We start from the raw sequence: 17,580 nt of genomic DNA on the forward strand, positions 1-17,580 counted from the left end.
TCTCTGGCTCCCTCATCAGCCCCTCCCCAGTGTACCTGGTGAATGAATGTGAGTGTCCCTGCTTTGTGACCCGCCTCCCTTATTTCCTCCCCATCCCCTTGTCTCAAGCAGAATTGGGAACTCTCTGTATTCCCTAATACCCCATATGGGCCTCTGTGCCAGTGCTCATCTGCTGGACCATGACCTTGGTGCAGCTGCCTCTCCTCTTGGTTCACCAGTCTCTTCAGGGTGGGATCTATCATGTCCATTGCTGTCATCTCAGAGCCAAAGCACAGTGAAAGTCACATCCTAGATGCTCAGGAAAGGTTGGATCAGCGAACGGAAGGCCCAACAGCAGGCCCCAGAGAGAATGTGGGGACATGGGGGAGTTGTCAGCTAGCCCAGAGCGTAGAGGTGTGAAGACAGCAGTGGAGGACAGTAAACAGCACTTGCTTCATACGTCAAGTTCATGTTGTCTGAATTCGGTTTTGAGACAATCCTAACCATCTGACTATTTTCTCCATTCTTCCCTGCTGGCTAAGATTCTCCTAGTCATATGACATAGGCCATTCCCTTATCATTCTATTCTTGAGAATCGTCCAAAGTTACGTTTTCCTGTAACGCATTGAAGAGTTGATACTCACGGGCGAGGTCCTACGTTGAAGAGAAGCAGCCACTTGGGGGGTAGTAAACTACCTATTTTGAAATTGAATCCTAAAGCTCGCTTTGTAGAATGACTGCTTCTGCATCTTTTTAAAAATAAATGTAAACAACTTGAATGTTATGATGAGAGTTTTCTCTTGAAAAAGACACAGAGGCATTGCCATGTCACTGGGAATTTCATGGCTTACGGAGATTCTCTTAGAAGACTTTCTAAGAGTAATAACTTCGACTATCTCTAGTCTACTTTTCTTTCTTCAAAGCAAACAAAATTAACTATGGAAGTAGTATTTGGAAAATGCATATAATGTGAAGAAAATAAACGTTCCCCATAATCTCACCACCCACTAAAAACCATTGTTAACACGACTTGTGTTGAAAACAATAGGGAGAGAGTCTTGTTCCTGGAAAGGACTGCTGTCTCCCTTCAAAACTTTGCAGCAAACTTTAGCTTAGTGATGCTGAGTGAGGAGGAGCACAAGTCATGTAAAGGTGATTTTATTTGGCAAGATTTACTTCCTGGCTGTCACCTAAAGGGAGATGACCAGGGAGAAAGTGATGGTTTCCACAACACCCCCAAGACACGGGATGCACCTGTGCCAATCCAGCACCAGGGAGAGGGCCAGAGGGGAACTTCAACTCAATGTTTATGGAGCCCTCCATATACCTCCCAATGCAGAAAAACAATAAAAATGTTCATTTTTGAAATCATTAACTAAGTAAATACAACATCAATATTTATCTTAAACAAAGTTGCCCTTAGAGCACACACAAGGTTTCTAATGACTTCTGCCTCCCCCCATCCTGTATTTTTCTCCCTGGCCTTATATTTTTCTGGATTTTTCTGCTGCAATTGGTGAGCTCGGAAGAGCTGAAAGCACCACTACTATCATCGCCCCTCCCCGCCTTTTTCATTTGAACACTCTCTGCATCCTGCACCCGACCCTTTCCTCCACACTTGCTGCTTTGCACCACCCTGTGATCTTAGGCCCCACCTCTCCACTCTCAGCCTGAGACCTTCCGGCTCCCAAGGAACGTTTCCTCTTACTGACCTACTAACACCTGCAATTGCAACTCAAAGCTGAATTCATCATGGTGTCTCCCTTCAACTCGCCCCTCTCTTTCCTCCCACTGCATCTTGCCATCTAACCAGCTCCACTTGTTGGTCTCTTAGAAAGAACCTCTCTTCAGTCATCGGCTATTCCTTGTGCACACACATCCTGATGGTTTTTGCCTCCTTGTCTTTGCTCAGAGTGTTTCCACCACCAGAGAGGCAGATGATTCAAAACCCGTGTTGACACTTCCTTCCAGAAACTCTAACAAACCCATCTACATCTCCTACTTGGCACTTCAAGCACTCGTGTGTTTAGGATGGGCTGTGTGTGTTTTCACGTGTCTACGTTGTTTGTATTCTTAACTTATTAGTGATGACAATAATGAGAATGATTACTACTTATTTAAGGGCTACTATGTGCCAGGACATATATCTTTTTAAAAGGGCACAGGCAGAAAGAGAAGGAAAGTAGCTCAGAATACTAAGGGGCTGTGATTGAAGGGCTGCCAAGAAACAGCCCTCCTCATTCCCCAAATTGCTCCCTTGCCCAGCCTGTCATGCCTAAATCCTCTAATAGGAGCATACGTCATTAGAGAGCATACGTCATTCTCAACCTCACCTCCTCTATCTCTCCCCCCAGCCCCCAACTCCACCCCCACAGTTCAGTGCAAAGACTTCTGGGAGCAGCAACATTCTAAGCTGTTAACAGCTGAGCCTTCCCAGAGAATTCTGTCCCACAGTGACAGTTGGCTGAAGAGAGTGAAAGAGAGAGGTCCTGTGGGAATGGGTTGGGAGTGAGAAGGGGAATGGTCAGCCATTGGAAGAGGTAGACTCTAGGCCTGGGCTCCTCCCAGCCTGCTTGGCAGAGCATGTTGTGCCATGTTTAGAGCCTCACTCCTTCCTCAGCCTTTCCTGCATGCCTCCAAGAAGGTCCACCGGGCTCAGCCCTGCAGGGGACCCTGAGATGAATCAGACATGGATCCTGCCCTCGAGGAGCTTACTGTCTAGTGGTAGAAAGTGCCAAGTACCATAGCAAAGGCAATTCCAAGGACTGTGGAGCTTAGAAGAGAGAAAGATGCAGGCTGGACATCACGAAGGCCTGTCAGAGGAGGTTGCATTTGAGCTGGTCTTCGGAAGATGACAGGGAACTTTCCACAGGCAGACATTGGAGGTGGTGCTAGTTATGGTCACGGACACTTTCAGTCCAAGACTACGGTCTGTAGAGGATGGGTAGCTGGAGAAAGCTGAGAAAGAGGCCAAGGAGACTCTGGGTATGTTCTCTAGTATGAGGACACCAAGGATGATACTTTGCTTCTTTTAACATTTTGCCCAATGTTGCCCAGATGAAAATAGGCCATTGTATAGGGAGTAAATCCTACAGGTTGAGAACTCCCAGTTGGAATGAGAAGTGCTCACTGAAGGCAGTTAAGCTGACCCTCAGCTCCATTATTCTATGAGTCTGTGATTCAGAGGGGGAGCCGATGACATACTTCTGGGCCCAGGCAAGGTCTCTCAGTCAGTGAATGCCCTCAAGTGAGCAATGATGCTTCACAGCAGAATGGGAGATGGCACCCCAAAGAGTGATATATGCTTAGGACTGTTCACTTGAATTTGTAAGAGTGTCAGGTTGATGTTTAGTTCACGTCTGCCAATGGAAACAGTATGGGCACATGTTTTGAAGAGTCTGTAGGCAGAAGTGAGAGAAGAGAAAGGGAGCTGACATTGGGTGGGGAGGAGATGGCAATGAGCTGCCTGAAGAGAATCAAAAGAATGGTCAAGAAGGGACAACTGAGTGATATAAAGATTAATGGGAAACTTATTGAAGAAGTCTCCACTTATATTGAATCCAGTTCTTTTTCTCTTTGTTGCTGTTTTAGAATTGTAGTTCTACTGTTTTGTGGAGCTTACAGAAGGGATCTTGGGAAAATTTTTCTTTGGCAGGGAAATCATTACCCAAATCTTACTCTTTTAAAAATGTTTGTACAACTTTCAAGAACAATTTTTGTTTCGTGTTTGGTGGCATCGCACCCTTTGGACTTTCGATTTTAGGCCCAAACATAACCAGTATTTCCCCAGGATTTAAGTCATTCCCAATGGTCTGTATTCAGCCAGCAGTAACCTGAGCCTTGGAAACACAAAGCAACCCAATGATATTTTATGGAAAATAAGCTGGCAGAGAAATCAGATCTAGTCAATCAAAGAATGAAGAGTGGAAGTGTCAGGCCTGAGAGAGCTATTGTAGGTCTTGGACAGCCAGATAAGGAAGGAAGACAGGCATGTGGGTCAGCCAGAATAGGGCCAGCACGCAGTCTGTGGCCTCTGATCCTAAGAATCCTCAAGAGTGGGAAGGGGACATTCATTCCTTGCTTGACCTTTTATAGACCTAGCTCAGCAGGAGGAGCCTTGACCCTAGAGGTGTAGCCCCTGAATCTAGAATGAGGTGAATCTTGCCTCTGGTCAACTCGGGACCTGAAAAGCTGAACTGCCCTAATTTGGAAAGGAAGCTTTGTGCCCTCTCAGTTTTACACTCAGTGTCCGCCCTTGTGGGGTGAGAACTACCACAGAATAGTGCAAATCGTCTCAGGGTGTCACAGCAGCGGAGGCAAACGGCAACAAGTCTGGTGTGAGAAATTCCATTTGGGGATTTTCCCACATCAGTATTCTTTCAGCCTCCAAACTCAGTCTTTACAGCCTGTCTGCCTCCTGTCCTTTGCCTCAGAAGTCCAGCTTTCCTGTGCCCCTTCCAAGCCCAAGCGAAACCTCTTTAACCCTTAATGTGGCAGGTCCTTTTGTGTCTGATTTCTCTTCTGACGGCTTCCGGCTCCCCTGGTCTGATGGCGTTCTGTTCCCTGGGGAGGGGGTTTCCTTTCTTCGCTTTCTGTTCACTTCTCTTCGCCTCTGTCTCCTTCCTGCTGTTTCTCCAGTCACACTTTGCTGGCCTTCAATCATACTGTGTCCAAGTCAGTTTGTCCCCTACTATTGTTTTCTGTTTCTGGGGGTGATGATTTTCTTAAGGTTATATTTTTTAAACAAACATAGTTGCACTAACAGGGATCCTTGATCATTTGATGCACTGAAAAGGCCTGGAAGATGGAGATAATTTGAGGGAAAGTCTGTTCCTTGTGGGAGGGAAAAGCAGCAGGAGCTGGTTCCCAGTGTCAGGCTAGAGGAGGAGCCAGTGGAGGTACTGCCCAGCCTCTGCAGAGCTCTGGCACAGGAGTTCTAGCGCTCCAGGCCTGGCAGGTATCCTGGAGCAGGTCCTTTAGCATCTTATTTCTGAAACTCTCTGCCCTACTTCCAGGAGAGCAAGGGGTCAGTTTCACCCAATGTTGTCATGAGTGACTCAAACCTCTTTCTATTGCACCCCACCATCATGCCCGGAGATGATCTCCTATGAAAACACTTGAAAAGCACCGAAGTGATTTCTAGAGAGTCCTAGCTCTCAGTGACAAGCTAAGAGGCTGTTTGTAGCCCTTCTTGTTAGTTGTGGTTTGGGGTACAAGCATAGAGCCCTCAGCAACTTATGTAGAAAAATGTTGGAAGATTCCAAAGAAGCCTAGACAGGGAGTAAGTTGAGTTGAGATCCTGGAGTTGCCTTTTAAGAACTGCCTCGGGGGTCACTTCCCCCTCAAAATCCTCTTCACTTACAAACTGGAGGAGTATGTTTGTGGTTGTGTGGTCTGTCCTGCCTCACTGGCTGCTTCTCTACCCTCCCTGCTGCTCGGATGGGCTGTGCATTCTCCTGCCTTGACATAGAGGCAGCCCACGAACAAAAGCCCTCCCCTTGCCTGTTCTGAGCAGGGAAATCCTACCTCTTCTCTGGCCCCACTCAAATGTCACCTCCTCCACGTCCTGTGGAAAGTCAACATTCCCTTCTCTGGGCCCAACGACCATTTGGTTGGTTGCTCCTCTAAACCCCAAAAGCTGGAGAGCATGTTAGTGAAGGTTTTGTCTTCCCTACCAGGCTGTAACATACAAGTGAAAGGAAGATTGCTGAGCCCCAAGTCTATGACAACCCAGAATGGTTTTTTCAGCCATTAAGTTCCTATAAAGGGGCTTCTCATTGTTCTCTCTCTCTGTGGGGAAGTGAGGCACTGTCAGGTCCCCAGATGTAGGATTTGAGCAGCTGTGCCAAAGCAGCCCTGACCACATGGCCCATCTTTTCCACTCTCCAACTGACCTGAACAAAGGCTACTTTGGGAACAGCTCTGTCCTAAGAGCCACTAAGAGCTGTGGAGGCAGGAGTTGGGGAGAAAACACAAACGTCAAAATTCTTGGATGATCTTGGGTAGCAACTGGCCAACTAGGGGGTGAGAATGAGTGATAGAGCTTTTCACCTTTGGGGTCAGCAGCCTGCCTGGCTGCAGGGAAGGAGGCCAGAACATCTGTCAGCTGGGCAGCAGCTCCTGTGAAAGAATCACCTTTGTCTTGTTGGAGGCTGGGATGAGTGTATGTTTATTTGCTCAACAGAAAGCCATGTAAACCAGGGACCAAAAGGAAACCTTGCTGATGGCAAGAAGCCCAGTCACTATCAGACTGAAGATGCCACCAACAATGGAAAGGAGTACCCGAGGGGCTCAGGAGGAAGGGTTCTCTGTTTTGGCAGAAGGCCCTTCTCCTCTCTATGGAGACTTCTGAGGCAGAGGATGGAGGGAGCCAGGAAAGGCCCCTTGCTGGCTCCAGGAAACCTACATGGAGCTGACAGAGGGGGCCTGGCCCCAGTCCCCTCCCTTCCCACCTTCCTGCTAGCCTGGGAGCAAGCTCACATTTGTAGTCGGCTCAGGGCTCGGTTTCTGATTTGAAGAAAAGCAGCGATGCATTATCCCAGGGGGGATTCTTTGCCCTGGACCCAGCTCCTTTTTCTTACTTCCCCCAGCCCTGCTGGCTCTCTCTCAGCGAGAGCTAAAGTGGGGCAATGATCATTAGCAGTTGAGCAGTTTGTGAATCAACACACTACCAATGCTGAGAGTCGCTGAGAAAGCAAGGATTCAGGGTTTCAGGAGTAGATGATACACAAGATTGACGGGTGTGGGAGGGAACGTTCTGCACCCCCGTTCAATAGAGGAATCCCTTGAATTTCGTCATAGAAATGGCAGAGCTGGAAGAGTCCTTAGAAACCATCTATTCCATTTTTCTCCTCCCTATATAGTTGCTTCCCTTCTACAGATGAGAATGTAAAGCTTATGGTAATTAGGGAGGATCCACTTACTTAGTGCCAGGAGCTAAAGTGCCAGGGAGAGAAGGTGGGTCTTCCTGATTCCCACGTGAATGCTCTTTCCACAAAGACATAGTGTTTCTGGATTCCTTTATGTTAATTTCAGTGATAAACATGAACTCTTAAAACACAGGCTCATGACATTCCTCCAACTGAACACCTTATCACCACATGCACCATGAGGTGGTTATATGACTACTTTTCATCATCACTCAAGGGCATAAATGGTAGTAAAATGTCAATACAACAGCTAAAACACTGGTTTATTACACTTTATTTTTATGGCACGGGCTCCATAGAACTTTAAATTATTCTACAAACTCTAAAAAAAGGTAAACAAGCCAAAAACATAGAGTGACTTAAATGGCACTTGGGTATTAGATCTCAGTCAACAGTCAGTGGACAGAAAAGCTTGTACTATCAGCTGGGACATAGCCCAAATCAGTAGGGAAGGGCCATTTGGTTCTACGCTACCGCAAACAGTAGCTACATCCCAGCTGGTGGGTCCTCCCTGGCTCTTAATGCGATTCTCCTCTCCAGCTCCTGCTTTGCTCTCTGGGGTTGGTTCTGTGAGGAGGGGCTGGAAGGTCGTCTTTCTGCCTCTAACTCATTCTTCAAGGCACAGCTCAAATGTCTTCTCTGTGGAGCTTTCCTGGGTCCTCCCCCCATTTCTCAGAGTGGTCCAAACCTTCCCCTATTCTAACGCCCTCATGGTGCCCTGCCCACAATGTCCCTTAGAGCCACAGGGGAAGGCGACCGTGCTGGCGGTGTTCTTGTTTGTAATTCCCGACCTTTCAGCCTCAAAGACTCCTGTGAGAATTTTAGTGCCAACCTGGGTAGAATTGGGACTCCCACGAGGTCTGGTTCACGAGAGACAAGATGCTACTCCTGGGTATGGACTTTGAACATGCAGGTGAGGGACCTTGCAGAGCAGTGAAGTTATTGCAAGCCTTGTTGAAATCTTGGAGGCTGAGGTGGAGCGCCTGGGCCTTGGGACTAACCCCTGGGTCATTGGAAGAGAAGCTCCTCTTGGAGCGGACGGAGAGGCTGCAGCAGCAGCTGAGTCATACAATCAGAAAGATGTTAAACATTTGAGGCAAACAGCCATTATTACAAAGGAGAAGATGTACTCTACCGCACATACTCCCAGTAGACCTAGCACGCTGGGTCGACGCCACCCTTGTTTATTGTTTGGCTTGAGGCTTGCCTGTTGGGAAAGAGGGATTTGCCATAATCCTGAGTTCGGGGCAAGTAGGGATGGGAGAGGGTTTGTTGGAGGTTTGGAGACTGGGCCTCTCTCTTGTCTTGGCTCTGCTGCTAGTGGGCTGTATGGCCTTGGGCAAATCTGATCCCTTTGAAAGGGCTTCAGAATAGTCCACATTAGGTAACAAGATAAATTCTAAAGTTCCTTCCAGGGCTAAAGGTCTGGGATCCTAGGGCTGCATGAGCTCAATTTCCACCATAAATCTGTTCATTGGTGTCTCTGGAGGGAGGTGTACACAAAAGTGGTCACATGGTCCTTTTGGAAATAGTTGAGTCAAAAAGATTTAGCATGCCACTCATCTTTAAGGTGAGCCTCACAGGAAACAATTCACAATTTAGCTAATACACTGATGTGAGGTTGTAAATCCTAACCAGGGAGACCAAAGGAGAAAAGTCGTTCCCCGGGTGCTCAAAAATCCTTCCTTTAAAATAATTGTTTTTTCAAACTACTTTGGAAGTATATAAACATTAGTTTCAGGACAATGATTCCCAATCATTTATTTCACTAACAGGAATATGAACAATAAATGGTGGTGGAGGCAGAGAGGGGACCGACAAGGAACAGCATTTTTTTCCTTTGCTAAGTAAAGACATTGAGGGAAAAAACGCGAACTCTAAGAGGTTATTGTTTCATGTTCAGCAAAGAACATTTTCATACCAAAAAAGTGAAGAGGATGTAATCTCAGCATAAAAGACAGCCCTGTACATAGAATTTAGCTTTATGGAAAAAGTACCTCACTGTCCGTATTTCAGCGACAAATTTACCGTGGTTGGACGGTGGTCCCTGGATTGGCCCTGGGGATCACCAGTTTAGAGGTGACAGGGTTATCTGATGAAGGTCAGTGGATCCATAGCACTGCTTGCTTGTTCTTAGCAACTCGCCTGTGCTACAAAGAAGTGACCAAAGGTCTCCATTCCTGTCACAGCCTGCGTGATTCACAGAAACATATCAATTCTACATCCGTTCTTTTCTATTTCCCTCCAATTTCAGAGGAAGAATGTACTTTCTCTCTGCTCCTCAGATTCTTTCTCTCTTCTACCACTACCCCTGCCCAGAGGGTTGCTGCTAAAATCAAATTCAGCGTCTGACCCTTCCTCCTGCCCCAGTCTGACACAGACCCCTTCCTAGCTCTTGCTCCCCACTACTCTGGAAACGTGTGGCCTTTGAACTGCCCCCACCCCCACCCCAGACCTTCTTACCTCCTTCTTAGCTACCCCGGACTTTGCTTCCAGCCTCACCTCTCTGGAAACAATTGAAAAGTCAAGAAGCAACTTCCTGAAATCCAGAGGGGCGGGGTGGGGGTTTCCTTGGTTGTCCTCAAACTCAACCTGCTGGTGACCTTTAAAATGCTCCCATGCTCCTTGAAACATCCTTCCTCCTGCCTTTGTTGGTCTGGTCACATTTTACTGTGTTGCTTCTCTCTTTTCTCACTCTTCTCTCCACTCCCCAAGCTCCTCTGCTGCTGGAGCTCTGTAATTGATGGGTTTGGCCAGCTTTCCCAAAGCCAGCCCAAACTGGACAAGATGGCCCCAGCTCAGCTGGCACTTCATTTAATCTTCCCAGGAAGTGTGGTGTGAAGAAGTCGCGACTGCCTCGTTCATATCAATCAAGATGGAGGAAGCCTCAGCCTTTGAGCTTGGACGTGGGTCTTCCATTTCTGTTCCACAGTCTCTCACGTACCTCTAGCTTCCTATACCCAACATCAGTGCCTTCCTGAGAGGCTCGTAGGTGTGAAGTACTGCGTTGTGTGCTTTTGAGGACTGGGATGTTGATACGACATGGTCTCTGCCTTCTCCCCAGCTCGTGTGGGGAAACTGGTGTTTCAGTTACCTGGAGGCAAGGCAGTTTGGCGGGAACTCTGTGAGAGAGGGGCAGTCGGTTAGGGGAGTGTAAAGAAAGACCTGAGACAGCAGGAACTGAGAGAGCAGCGGCCAGAGTAGAGCTGGTCTAGGCTGCTGCATAGCACTTTGGCCGATGTTTCACTTGTCCCTCTGAATCACCTTGGCATCATCGACAAAGAATAGTGTGTGAGCCTTCTTAGAGTAAAAAGCATTTAGTAGCACCTCACAAAAAATTCTATTGTAATTATTGTGTCCTACCTCAAAATTAATTCTTTTTTAAAAAAGAGTGTTGTTAATTCACTCCAAGCCCACTCAGCTGCTGAAGAATTTAGAGTATTCAGCTAGCGAGCTTTGTGATGAACAAGTAGCTCAATTATTCTCGTTTCATTACACAATGATGTATCAGACATTCTCTGGCATCAAGGAATTAGAGCATATTTTCTCTGGCAAATGGCAACAATATTTGATTTGAGGACATATCCCACACAAGTGGTTCTTGACTAAATGTAGTTCCATTTAAAAATAAGGGTTTTCGCATGATTTAACATCGGGTAGCCTGGTCTCAGCTGGCTCATTCAAAGGGAGGCAGTTAGCTCAGACTTGCTAATTTCGTGTTTAAAATAATTTGTGCAAATTCCGCAGTTGACACTATTTTGCACCAGGCGTTAAACCCCTACGGCTTGTTCCCACAACTCAGCAGATCATCTGGGCCCCTTCTCTTATTTTATCCAGTCCTCCTGTGGGCAGACTTTTCTACCCAAGACCACCATGGCCTGTGGAGCGCTCAGCCCCAGCTCTCCCAGCGTGCCCCTCGATGCCGGGCAGAGAACCAAGCACCTGGCCTTTGGGACTAGACCTATGACTACTAAGGGCTTCTCTTGAGGAGAGAGCTGGTCTCCACCCAGGCAGAGGACCTCAGCCCTTCTCCCAAAGTAAGTGCACAGGCAGGCCTCCACTAGCCCATGCTCCTTTGTGCAATTTAGAAAAAGGTGTCCCATCTGGATGGACATGAAGCTCGGCGAGGAAGCAGGGGCTGGATTTCTCTCCCACTTGGCACTTGCACCTGTGGCTGCAACTGAAGGGGTCTTTCCCCTTGGCCTTGAGCATTATTCTCCCCAGGCAGCCCCCTTCCTGATTCAAAGGTGGAAGAAATGGGCAGATGCCAAGGAACAGGCTAAATCTGTAAATATCAGATATGATTTGCCAGTTTACGAAAATGCTCATAGCTTGCTCTAGACATTTGCATCTACGAGGCCCCTTGCCAATCTGCACCATTCCCACTGCTTCATGGAGTGGAGGGCTGGGCGAGATGATCTCCAAGATTCTAGCATCCTATTTGAGAGTAATTACTTTATAGGCCAGTGATGGTGGCACCATTACAACTAGCAGGGATCTAGGGTTGAAAGGGGTGCCATAAAACTGTTGCTACTACAGTATGGTCTGTTGAGAGCCAGTAAATGATCTGATTGGGGATGATTTCTCGCTGAGCACTGTAGGGATTAAGAGCTGAGTGATTGTCTGTGTAATTCAATTGTTAGACTGGTCCCCAAAAGAGGTCCCTGGCTCCTCACTCACCTTTTCCAGTTCTCCCCTCTTTTACTGCCAAATTTCTTGAAAGAAGAGTCTACACTTGCTGTTTCACCAGCTCCTCCGCCCACCATCTGACTGAATCTGATTGATGGGAGAGCCCCAGTGTGCTCCTAATCCTGAAGCCACTGGCCTTTCCTTGTTTTTTCAACCTATTTGTCAGTGTCAAGTGTTATAAGCTGATGGCTTCTCTTTCCTGTTTTAACACTGCCCTCCTTGGACTCCAGTTAAATGACCCTCTCCTGGTTTTCGTTTTACTCTGATAGCTTCTTTTTTGCTCCTTTATGAGTTCCTAAGCCAAAAGAATCTCTCAGGTTCTAGCCTAAGCTTTCTTCCCTGCTCTCGATCTTCTGTGTTGGAAATTTGATGTATCCTAGAGTTTCCATTAGAACGGCTATGTGACTGACTCCCAGATTCATATCTTCTGGTCCTGATCTGTTTCCAGGTCTCCATGCCCACATTTCTAACTGCTGGCTGGACTGCTGCCTGTCCTGCTAGCCACTCAACATTGTTCAAAGCCATTGTCTTCCCCCTCTGTCTTGCTCCTCCTCCTGGCTTCTCTAGAGAAACACTCTGCTGTGCAAGGACTCTGGGGTCATACCCCTAGGTTAGAATCCTGGATCTACACTTCTCTGTGTAGCCTTTGAAGCAAGATCCTTTTTTCTCATGTTCCATGAGTGCTGCCAATGCTCATTCTGCAATAACCACATGTTAAATGTTGGTCCCTTGCTTATTTCTTATTAGCATAAACATTTTCCCTCTAAAGTGGGCTTGCCTCATTCCCAGGTGGCTCCAGGGAAACTGAGTGGGGACCTCAAGTGAAAAGAAACTCTGAGAAGTTAGGAGAATGTGGGCTTATGGGGGCCAGGACCAGCCAGGGAAGTTGGCCTTCAAAAGATGGTTTTGCAATTGTCTAGTTGTTTGATGTAAATAATATACTTTTCCTTTTCCTACAGCTCCCCGAATCCACGTCAATTTCTTTGAACTATCTCTCACATTGGTCTGTCCTTTCCACCTTGGGGGGAGGTTATCTGGATCTGTGCAACCAGTGTCTCTGCTTCAGGCTTTGCCTACTCTATGCACCCTTCCCACCAACACTACCTGAAGCACAGTTGTGATCGTATGAATTCCCTCCTTCAAAACCTTCAGTGTCCCCACCTTCGATTCCATACCTTCACTTTCAAGGTTTTTTATAATCTGACTTAAACCTGGTTTTCTGCCAAACTTAGGCTGGCTCAATCACAAGACATGCTGGGACCAAAGTGCCACAGAATGAAGGTATGGGGGAAGGTAGCCAGCATCCCACCCCCTAGAGCTTGGGGGCAATGCTTTTGGGCCCTGGTGATGCTCAAAGTGAGGTGGGGACTTTGCCTGCACCAAGGTGCCGGGCGCTAGCCCTCAGGGTAAGGAGCATGGGAAGTCCTAGGCAGAGGAGCAAAGCGCGTGCCCCAGCGAAGCAGTTTAGAAGCAAGGCAGCGCTAGAGGTCCAGCTGGCAATCCAGAGAGTCTCAGGAAATAGAGGTAAAGTTCCAACCCTTAAGTACAGAACAACATGATGGGAGGGCACAAGATAGCAAGGCTGTGATCCTGGGCTTGAGGCAGCAGGACTAATTCTGGCCTCTGAAGCCAGAAACGCAGCTGCTTGTCTTTCTGTTTTCTGGCTTTAGGCGAGAATCTTGCAAAGATTGCTTGCTTAATTGTCTTAACACACCTCACTAGCCTCACCTCCTTCCATAGAAGGTGCTGGGTCTTATGAAAGTTCCCTATATCCGCTGGCCAAGTGGAATTCTCACAGCCAAGACAGAAGACAGATGGGTAGTGTTTTGGTCATAGATCTCCATCGCAGGCTTACAGCAGGATGTTTAGCCAGTGCGTGGAAAGCCTTTTTCCACTCTCCTCAAGATTTAGGAATAAGGGAGGACTCTTATCACCATCACTTGGCCAAAAGGCATTTTTTTCCACTTTAAAGAACTGAAACTCCTTCTAGTTCAGAAACGTGAAATGAATAGTCGACCATATGCTGAGAATTGAGTCACCCACCACCGTCCTGACTACTCCTGGCAGCTTCTGTGCAAGCATCCCGTGGAGCCCATTCTGGATTTGTTCTTTTTATTAGTAATAGCTAACATTTACTGAGTGCTTACTATGTGCCAGGCACTGTGCAAAGGGAAGCACATTGCCTCATTCCCAGGCTGTTCCTGGGAAAATGAGCAGGATGTGAAGTAAATAGAAACTCTGAGGAATTCGGGGACTGTGGGCTCAGGCAGGCTGGGACCAGCCAGGGAAGATGCCCTTCAAAAGATGGTCTTGCCACTCAACCTCAGTTTCACACCTGCTGTCTGCCCTCCTAAAGTTCAGCGGTGGGGCAGGAACGTGGTGGAGGAGCGTGGGAGCTGTTCATACTCGCCCCTCAGCAGCCTCTGCTGGGCATGGTAGCTTGAGTGTTGTGTAGGATCTTGGGGCTCCGAAGCGAGCCTCTCCCCTAGCTCCTCCAGCCCCATGAGGGTTAACACTAAAATTCTTTCCATGAGGCAAGCTTTCACTCCTTGCTTCACTGAGAAAAGTCATAAAATACAAATAGGTCTAGAGAAAGTGATAGACTGGGTTGCTTCCCATTTACAAGAAGAAATGAATGATTTAGAGACATTTTCTGGCAAGAAGTGGGGAGAGGATGCCCAGGGATTCTGGCTGTCCGAGCAGCATGGGGAGAAGAGGGGGCACCGTGGGCAGCTGAGAGCTCTGCAGGCAAACCTGCCATCGAAACATCACAGAAGGCCCCAGAGCACCCACCTGGCTAGAGACAGGCTGGTGGTTTGCAGCCTTTTGTGGGAAGGAGTCAAGTCTGATGACAAGCAGAGCCAAGCACATGTCCCTGTGGATGAGAGCATGACTCCTGGGACAGGAAGCCTGGGGCAAGAGTCAGGTGCAGGGGCCTCCTGGGAGAGCTGCTCTGGGCCCAGAATTGTCCCAGAAATTGCAGAAGCAGTGGCCCGGTCACCTATTCATCCAGGGGCCAGCCCCCTTTCCCCAAACTCATGACTTGAGAAGGAATTCTTTTAAAAGGTTTTGGGAAATGTATATAAAGCCTAACAAGACATTTGAAAGGTAAAGATTTGTGTATTTAGTGAAGCACAAAGTAAATTACCTTTATTGAAAAGAATAAAACACCACAGAAAGTGGGACTGTCCCAGACAGTTCAGCATATCTGATTGTCGGAGACCTGTGACCCCCAACCCCTCCTTCCATGAGGAATGTAACTACTCAAAACCCCTAGTTCTATAGCAACAAACCCATTTCAGAACCACCCCCCCTGCTATTTTTCTTGACAGCTCAAGAAGGAAGCTGGAATACACGGGTGTGTGTCTGTGTGTGTGTCTGTGTGTGTGTCTGTGTGTGTGTGTGTTGGGGTGTCACCACCTCCTTGCAGATCCTTTGTCAGATCCCTTTGTCGTGTTGAAGGTTGACAAGAAAGGCTGGGAGTTGGCAGGGCCATCTCATCAACAGTAGACCAGATGCTAAGCGGAGGGCCAGCTGGGAGGGCAAAGGGCATAGCAGTTGCCTGTCTTAATTTAAACAAATTGTCAGTACCAGGGGTTCAGGAAATGGAGGTGGGAGTGTCCCATCAGGGGGACAAAGCAGAGACCAGACCCAGGTCAGAGAGGCAACTGTCACTGCAGAGAATAGTCTGAGTTTAGCAGGGAACGAGCTGTTGGGCCAGGAGTTCAGATCAGGGCTTCTGTTTCCAGGAAGGAGTGGGGATGGAGGGTGAAGACGGGGAGTGGGGAATAAGAGCAGAGGAGCAGGCTAAGGGGACAAGTGGATGCTGTCTCTGTAGTGGGCGGCAGGTGTGAGCCGAAGGGTGAGGGGGCGGGGCTGGAGCGCTCACTAGACAGCTCATCCAGAACAAGGTGACAAGGCTGGAGGAACTGGGGACCCAGCGGGGGAGCCTTAGGTGCAAGAGTTCAGGTTTCAGCAGGAGAATCCCAAGGGGTATGGGATGGTGGGGAACTGTGACTTGAGTAGCAACTGTGGCGCACTAGGGCTCAGCCCCTGGGCCCCAAGGCCCACATGAGACCCCTGGGGGTGGGCAGCGAGTTGGTACGACACTTTGGACAGTGGGCAGGGCTGTGGCTGCCTGAATAAGAATTCCTGTCTTAAGAGTTGATAGGTCTGGGAATATGGCAGGACTGAGAGCTCAGATAACTCAGCTGTCAGGACTGACGACACCAGGGGAGGTGGGGGCTGGGAACAAGGGAAGAGGGCCAAGGGTAATCAGTTTCATGCTTTCAAAAATCACTGCCCAGCTGCTGTGTGCTCCGGGCACCTGCAGCCCAGGGATAGGAAGATGAGTAAGACATGGTCCTTGCTCTTGAGAGGTTTGTGAATTTTAGGGGAGATAGGCTGAAGAAATAAAGACTCCAGTGTCCATAGATGATTTGTCAAATTCATGGTGCTTTTAAATTATTCAAAAAGCAGTTTTCTATTACTAACATTTTATTCCAGTAATACTCTTTCATGTATATATAATCTAGTTATCCACGGACCATTTCACCGAGGCATTGAACTTTTTAACATTCCACGTTCAATTCACACCCCGCCCCCAATATGCGCACAGTCAGAATCTCCTATTAGTTGCCAGTGAAATTAGCTGGCAACCTGGATCGGCTTTGGGTTGGATGTCAAGAAGGTGGAACTTCCGTTTCAATAGTTTTAGCCCCGAGTCATTGAAGAGAATCGGGAGCCAGTTTAATAATTACTTTGGGGGGTTTAACTGAATGACTGGAGGAGGGGGGCCATTTGAGAGTAGGGTCAAGACCCGGCCAGGGCGGGGTCAGGGCAGAGGTGTCCAGCCCCAGGAGAGGAGGAGGGGTCTGGGAGCCTGGGTGGAAACCGGCACCTCCTGCAGAGCCGGAGGTGGGGCCAACGTCTGAAGTGCCGCTGCCTGAGAGCCTGAGGAGGCTCACAACATCCTCAAGGAAGCGGCCCCGGGAGGAGGCCCAGTTTCCTGGTCGCTTCAAAACAGACGCGCCCTGAGGTGCCAGAGAACACGCCGCATGCAGCTTCACACGGCTTTCACAGTGCTTCTTGGAAACAAGCATGCTAACCCCATGGCCGTTGTTAGCTGCCTTCTCTCTTGGCTGAAGAGCCCAGGTAGCCTTTTCTTTCCTTAAACATTAAAGAATATTCCTTAAATATTAAAAAATGGGAAATAAAAAAATTTTCCATTATTTTGATGGGGGTTGGTCTAGGGAACTGGGAAGGACAGGATAGGCAAGGAAGGAAAGACAGATAAATTTTGTGGCTCGTTCCCAAAGGTCTATATTTTGTTCGGAGTGGGGTGCCATTTGGAAGAGCTGTGTGTGGGAGGAACTGGTGGTGGGAAGCCCCACTCCTGTCAATCCTGGCCCTCTACTGGGGTGATGCCACCCCAGGGATGGAAATGTTGGGTAGGAGGAATCAAAAGCTTTTTCTGCTGGAATCATCCTCAGCAAGACTGGAGCAGCACCTCCTGTCCCCTCTGGAGGCCTTCTAGAGGTGTGTTCTGAATCTGCCAAGTCTTAACCTCTCTCAACATGTCACAAGTGTGAGGTGTCAATTTCTTGCTTGTATGTAAGCCGTTGTATTGCCTGTGCATAGATCCCTGCCTTTTATTTCCTTCTGGGTATTTTCATCAACCTTACACTGGTTGCCTGCCCCATGCTTACAAATCAACAAATCTCCTGCAGAATGAAAACAGTCGGGAAACCCTGAATGGGGACGAGGTGATGGTATCTGCAAACACAGCAACGGAACATCTTGTCTTCTTCAGGAGGCTTCTCTTTAAGCTCTCAAAAGACTGGGCAGCATATACAGGAGCAGAACATTTGCTCTTCTGGAGGAGAATTCCCTTTAAGCTATCGAAGGACCGGTGCCCTTACGCAGTGGGCTTTGGACATGCCCGGTGGTCAGGCACACTCGGCAACAAAATGTGACGCGCTGA

At 48.2% G+C, this 17,580-nt stretch overlaps 1 protein-coding gene across 3 annotated transcripts in view; it reads left to right on the top strand.

Moving 5' to 3' along the window:
• Positions 1 to 17,580, top strand: part of CYP19A1 (cytochrome P450 family 19 subfamily A member 1) — a 110,972-nt gene that overhangs the window by 24,220 nt on the left and 69,172 nt on the right. Inside the window, exon 1 of one of the 3 annotated variants that reach the window (XM_023640810.2) lies at positions 16,627 to 16,751. The exons of the other annotated variants lie outside the window; for them this stretch is intronic. Within the exon in view, the coding sequence (XP_023496578.1) occupies positions 16,655 to 16,751 (97 nt within the window). The 5' untranslated portion in view covers positions 16,627 to 16,654. Of the gene's footprint in view, positions 1 to 16,626; positions 16,752 to 17,580 lie in introns of those variants that run through there. 3 annotated transcript variants of the gene reach the window in all.

Source organism: Equus caballus, chromosome 1 (genome assembly GCF_041296265.1).
Source record: "Equus caballus isolate H_3958 breed thoroughbred chromosome 1, TB-T2T, whole genome shotgun sequence".
Classification (NCBI taxonomy): domain Eukaryota; kingdom Metazoa; phylum Chordata; class Mammalia; order Perissodactyla; family Equidae; genus Equus; species Equus caballus.